This window comes from Triticum dicoccoides, chromosome 1B, assembly GCF_002162155.2.
Source record: "Triticum dicoccoides isolate Atlit2015 ecotype Zavitan chromosome 1B, WEW_v2.0, whole genome shotgun sequence".
In the NCBI taxonomy this organism is placed as follows: domain Eukaryota; kingdom Viridiplantae; phylum Streptophyta; class Magnoliopsida; order Poales; family Poaceae; genus Triticum; species Triticum dicoccoides.
This window is the reverse complement of record NC_041381.1, coordinates 609402126-609408222: the sequence shown is the minus strand read 5'-3', so window position 1 is coordinate 609408222 and position 6097 is coordinate 609402126. Positions and strand designations below refer to the sequence as shown.

Genomic DNA, 6097 nt, shown 5'->3' with positions numbered 1-6097 from the left:
GATGAGTACTCATGGTTGCTTTTCTCCCTCTTTTCCATCTTTCCATTCTACCTGGTTGTCGCAACCAGATGCTGGAGCCCAGGAGCTTGACGCCACCGTTGACGACGACTCTTACTACACTGGAGGTGCATACTACTACGTGCAGCCCGCTGACGACGACCAGGAGTAGTTAGGAGGATCCCAGGCAGGAGGCCTGTGCCTCTTTCGATTGTATCCCAGTTTGTGCTAGGCATCTTATGGCAAACTTGTTTAACTTATGTTTGTACTCAGATATTGTTGCTTCCGCTGACTCGTCTATGATCGAGCACTTGTATTCGAGCCCTCGAGGCCCCTGGCTTGTAATATGTTGCTTCTATGACTTATTTGTGTTTTTAGAGTTGTGTTGTGATATCTTCCCGTGAGTCCCTGATCTTGATCGTACACGTTTGCGTGCATGATTAGTGTATGATTGAATCGGGGGCGTCACAGACGGCAACGGCGAGCTCGAGCGGGCAGCCTGGCTGTGTCGTCGGGGACAACTGAAAGATGAAATCTGAAAAATGCTAAGTATTGCCTTATATAGCAAAGCCATTGGTCCTGGTTGGTGGAACCAACCCGGACTAATGCCCCCCTTTAGTCCCGGTTGGTGCCACCGACGGGGACCAAAGGTCTCTTTTCAATAGCCCAAAGGGCGGGAAGAAGAGGCCTTTGGTCCCGGTTGGTGGCACCAACCGGGACTAAAAGGGGCATTGGTCCCGGTTGGTCAACCGAGATCAAGGCCCCCTTTTAGTCCCGGTTGGTGCCACCAACCGGAACCAAAGGCATTGTGCTGCCCGCATCGCGGCCAAAGTTTAGTCCCACCTCGCTAGTTGAGAGAGCTCGAGAGTGGTTTATAAGCGCTGCTGCGCCCATCCTCTCGAACTCCTCTCAACTGCAGGCTTTCGGGCCTAACCTGTTAGTGTGTGCTGTGGGCCTACAGGGCCTGCTGCGGGCCTGAATCCTGGCCCATGATTGGGTTTCTAGCCGTATTCAGGCCATGGTGGACGAGTAGCTGGCATTTTTTTGCTTTATTTATTTTATTTTGTTTCTACTTTCTGTTGCTATTTTTATCTATTTTATTAAAGTTTATTTATTTTACTTTATTAAAGTTTATTTTGTTTCTACTTATTTATTAAAGTTTATTTTGTTTCTACTGATTTATTAAAGTTTATTTTGTTTCTACTTATATATTTTCTTTTCTTTTTTGCATTTTTTATTTAATTTATGAAAATTCTTTTTTTGCTTTATTTTATTTTATTTTGTTTCCACTTACTCTTGCTATTTTTATTTATTTTATTAAAGTTTATTTATTTTAATTTATTTTGTTTCTACTTATTTATTAAAGTTTATTTTGTTTCTACTTATTTATTAAAGTTTATTTTGTTTCTACTTATTTATTTTCTTTTCTTTTTTGCTTTTTTATTTATTTTATGAAAATTCTTTTTTTCCTTTATTTATTTTATTTTGTTTCTACTTATTGTTGCTATTTTTATTTATTTTATTAAAGTTACTTATTTTACTTTATTAAAGCTTATTTTATTTCTACTTATTTATTAAAGTTTTTTGTTTCTACTTATTTATTTTATTTTGTTCCTACTTATTTACGTATCTTATTGGTCCCGGTTCGTGGCATGAACCGGGACTAAAGGGCAGCCTTTGGTCCCGGTTGAAGCCACCAACCGAGACCAATTGTGGTGGACTAGGAGCGAGGCCCATTGGTCCCGGTTCGTCCCACCAACCGGGACCAAAGAGGCCACATGAACCGGGACCAATGCCCCCACGAGGCCTGGCAGTCCCCCTGGCCTCACGAACCGAGACCAATGGGCCCATGGATCCCGGTTCGTGACTGAACCAGGACTAATGGGCTTATCTGGCCCGAACGTAAGCCCTATTTTCTACTAGTGATCGTGATTATTAGTAAACATAGGATTGACTAGGAATTATTCTAGCTTGTCTTGTACTCCAAGAAGATCATGTACTCCAATATATATGCCCACGAGTCTCAAGCAATACAATCATCGATTGCACCAATCCTCTCTATCCCTTCTAACATCCGTCAGCTTACCTTCGGATTCTTCTCTAGTCTCACCGTTTGCGTCGCTAACGTTGTGACCGAGGGGGATGTTTAGTGTCATGATTATTAGGAAACATATGATAGACTGGGAATTATTCTAACTTGTCTTGTACTCCAAGAAGATCATAGGCTCAAGCAATACAATTATCGATTCCACCAATCTTCTCCGTCCCTTTTAACACTAGCGCCGAGACACCAATGGGAGCTTGAACTCCATCGCATCCGCCGCTAGCTCCTTCAGGTCCCACCAGTAGAATGCGTTCCACGATCGCACGTCCGATGCCTCGCCCGTCCCGCCACATGCTGCTCTAGATCAGGAGCAGGGCGGGCGTCTCCCATCCCACTCTGGTGCCAGCACTGGACATGCAGCGGTGGGTGCTCGTGCCCGCGGCCCCTGTGCGCATGCGCATGACGGAGTTAGAAGCAAATGCGGCTAGCGCGCGAGCGGCAACGTGCAGTGGGTGCGATAGAGCCCGGCTCTTCCCGCCAGCGTGCATGCTCCGTCCCGGTCGATGCAGAGGAGGCGCTCCTTCGCAAGGTCATCCGACGCTCGCTGACCATGGCGGGGTTCGACGCGAGGCGCCTCCGGCGCAAGAACCCGAATGCGCTCCTCCTCGGGCTCAAGGTGTCCGAGCACTTCATGAGGGATAAGGAGAGAGGGAAGTTGACACACCACACGTGGGAACAGGGCCGCACCATCCGCTGCCTATCGGGCTACATCTTGTCGGTGTCTGAGAGCGGCGCCACGACGACGACGACAATGATCCTCCCCCGTTGTGTATGCGTATACGGAGAAGTTGGACAGCCGCACCGCCAATCACAAGGGCAAGGCCCGAAATGATTATCTCCGCCTCTCCTATATGAATATTTTGTATGTAATAGAATCCGGTGAAAAATGTATTTTTGTGTCCGATGTACTATGTCATGTCTAACGAAACAGTCTATCTATATTTCTCATTAGATCTTGGTGTTGACCTACGTATGTTTTAGTTGTTGCATACATTGTATGAAATTGGGTATTCGGATATGGAGACTGTAGTCGTGGACAGGAGGAAATGGGGACCGTCCAGTTATTGCCAGTGGACGTGTTTGGACGCGTCTGCAGACGTAGAGGGACCCTTCGTGATAGAAGAACGTGAGTGCGCATGAGAGAGTTTGTGGAGTGGGTAGATTTGCTAGACTGGCCAGTCCTGAATAAAACCTTAATAGGGTCCTTCATGGGGAAGGAGATACCATTTCTAATAAAAAGATGAATTTCTATTAACTCAAAATGAAGCATTAAGGGAGAAGCAAAATGAGCATACATCCACCTCAGTATAACTACGATGCACAAAGCTAACACCAACGCATACAGATAAATAATCACGCTGGCAAGTAGCAAAACCAAACAAGATGGAAGTTACGCCTATGTGGAGTTAAATTAGAAAACTAAAAAGTTGAAAGCAATGATCAACAAGCTACAACAGCGATCATACCCGCACTAACCATTTATTGACATGACATAGTACAGGAGAGGGGACTTGACTTGCTCAACTCCATTACCCTTTTCATCTAAGGGTCTCAATTCAAACCATTATCAGAGAAATATTGGAGGATTCTAAACTTTAGATCGGCGCAAAAGTCAGACGGATGAAGTATGAAGCCTTGAACCCGGGACTCGGCCTTCCAAGTCGTGCGCCCGGCCAGCAAGCACGTCGCCTTGCTGTATAGTAGCAAGTCAGCTCTCGCCCAATGTGATACCCGCTTCTCACTGAAATCTGGGCACCACAACAAGATTTCAAGAGAAGGTTAGGGTAGGGTATACCCGTCAGTAACCCACCGTGCAAACTTCCTCGTGTGCCCCCTCGAGTCGGACGTACGTACGGCGCCGTGCAGGCTGTGTACTGGTAACAACGATGTGCAGTGGACGTTGTCAATCATGGTGGTGTTAATGTGATCATTACGCCGGGGTTTGTCAACCGAAAACCAACAATGTATATTAGGCCCCATTAACTGCTCTTGCATATGCAATGGAGCAATCAACGGCCGCAAGTCCATGGCTGCTTCTTCTCTGCCTCGCTGTCGCTGCCTCGGGCGGCGCACTCCAAGCTCGTGCCCAGACGGACGTCAACGGTAAGCTCAAAACCCCTAGGAAGGCTATTCCACAATGCAATTAGTTCACGGGAGTTCGTCCACGTACTGTCAATGGCAGGTTTCATAAGCATTGACTGCGGGCTCGCCGGGAAGACGACGAGCTACGTGGACGACACCACCAAGCTGTTGTACACCAGCGACACCGATTTCATCGGCAACGTTGGCTCCACCCACAACATCTCCACCCAGTACATGGTCAGGCCGACGCAGCTGTCGAGGCGCTACCACAGCGTGCGCAGCTTCCCCGACGGCGTGCGGAACTGCTATACGTTCCGGTCCCTCGTGCCCGGGGGCAAGTACCTCCTCCGTGCCTCGTTCATGTACGGCGACTACGACGGCCTCGGCAGTCTACCCATTTTTGATCTGCACGTCGGTGTCAACTATTGGCAGACCGTAAACATCTCAAAGCCAGATCTCGAGGTGACCGCGGAGGCCGTCGTGTTTGTGCCCGATGAGTTTGTTCATGTGTGCTTGTTGAACACCGGCGCCGGGACGCCCTTCATCTCGGACCTGGAGTTGAGGCCGCTGAAAAAGAAGTTCTACCCGCAGGCAAATTTGACGCAGGGTCTCGTTCTGGAACACAGGCTGAACCTCGCTCCCCCGGACACCAACATCGTCAGGTGCGGAAAAGATTTCAGTTGTTTTCCTCTGTCCTCTTCCTGTTAGAGAACTATACTATTAATTGTGTGCATAAAATTCATGTTAACAATAAGTAATAAGATATTAAAAGTATTGCACAGTAATTTAGTAGACAAGATATACTCGAAAAATATATTAGGCAAGATATAAATTTTATATTTATGTTAGGCAGGATATATTACTCCCCCGCGTCGCCCCCGCTCGGGCGACTCGGGCGGGATCTCGATCCCTGGCCGCCGGGGGTCCCCTTCCCTCCCTTCCTCCCCTCCCTCCGCCGCCACCGAGGGACGCCGCCGGCGATGGACCGGGGCTGACGGCGGTGGCGGGGGTCCTCCCTCTTGCCTGCGCCGTGGGGGTGGTGCGGCGCCCCGCGGCATGGGTGGCGCGGCCGATCTGGCCTGGCGGCGCGGCAGGCCTGCCTTCGGCGGCGGCACGGCAGCTGCCTCGGCCAAGGGCGGCGATGGTGGGGTGCGGCAGCCGGCTCTGCCTCGGGCTGCGTGGCGGCGTTCGGTGGCAGCGGCCGGGTCTGCGGCAACACACCATCTGACCTTGGATCAGCGGTGGCGGCATGGAGGGTCTAGTGGTTGGGTCGACACCATGCGGGTTGTGCCCTCCAGACAGATCTGATCTGGCCGGTGCAGCCTGCTCGTTGTGCGGCGGCTCAGATCGGCGGCGACCCGTGCACACATTACGTGATGAAGGTTCTTCGAGCGGATCCGGGTGAAAACCTTGTGCTCGGCTTGATGCCATGACCGGCGTTGGTGGCACCCTGTTGTGTCATTACCTTCTTGAAGGCATCGCCGTGGAGAAGCTCTAGACCTCTATCCGCTAACTCCGGGGGAAACCCTAGATCAGTTGATCGGATGACGGCGGCGCATTGGTGTCGTTTCCTTCTTGGGGGCGTCAGTCTTGGAGGCGTACACACTAGTGCAGAACCGGGCAATAGCACCGGTTCGTAAGGCCCTTTAGTGCCGGTTCCATAACCGGCACTAAAGTGTGGGCACTAAAGCCCCCCCTCCCTTTAGTACCGGTTCAGCACGAACCGGTGCTAAAGGGAAACCACGTGGCACGAGCCAGTTCCAGGGGCCTGGAGCCCTTTAGTACCGGTTGGTAAGACCAACCGGTACTATAAGGTTTGGGGGGTTTTAGTTTTATGATTTCTTTTTCATTTAATTTTGTGTTTCCATTTTAATTCTTTTTCGTTTGCTGATATTTTACGATACTACACATTGT

General features: G+C 49.7%; 1 protein-coding gene across 1 annotated transcript in view; it reads left to right on the top strand.

Moving 5' to 3' along the window:
* The first annotated feature begins 4101 nt into the window (after window positions 1-4101).
* LOC119350701 (probable LRR receptor-like serine/threonine-protein kinase At1g05700) overlaps window positions 4102-6097 on the top strand; it is a 32727-nt gene continuing 30731 nt past the window's right edge. The window contains exons 1-2 of the mRNA XM_037618402.1: window positions 4102-4204; window positions 4284-4845. Coding sequence (XP_037474299.1) covers window positions 4102-4204; window positions 4284-4845 — 665 coding nt within the window. The remainder of the gene's footprint in view (window positions 4205-4283; window positions 4846-6097) is intronic.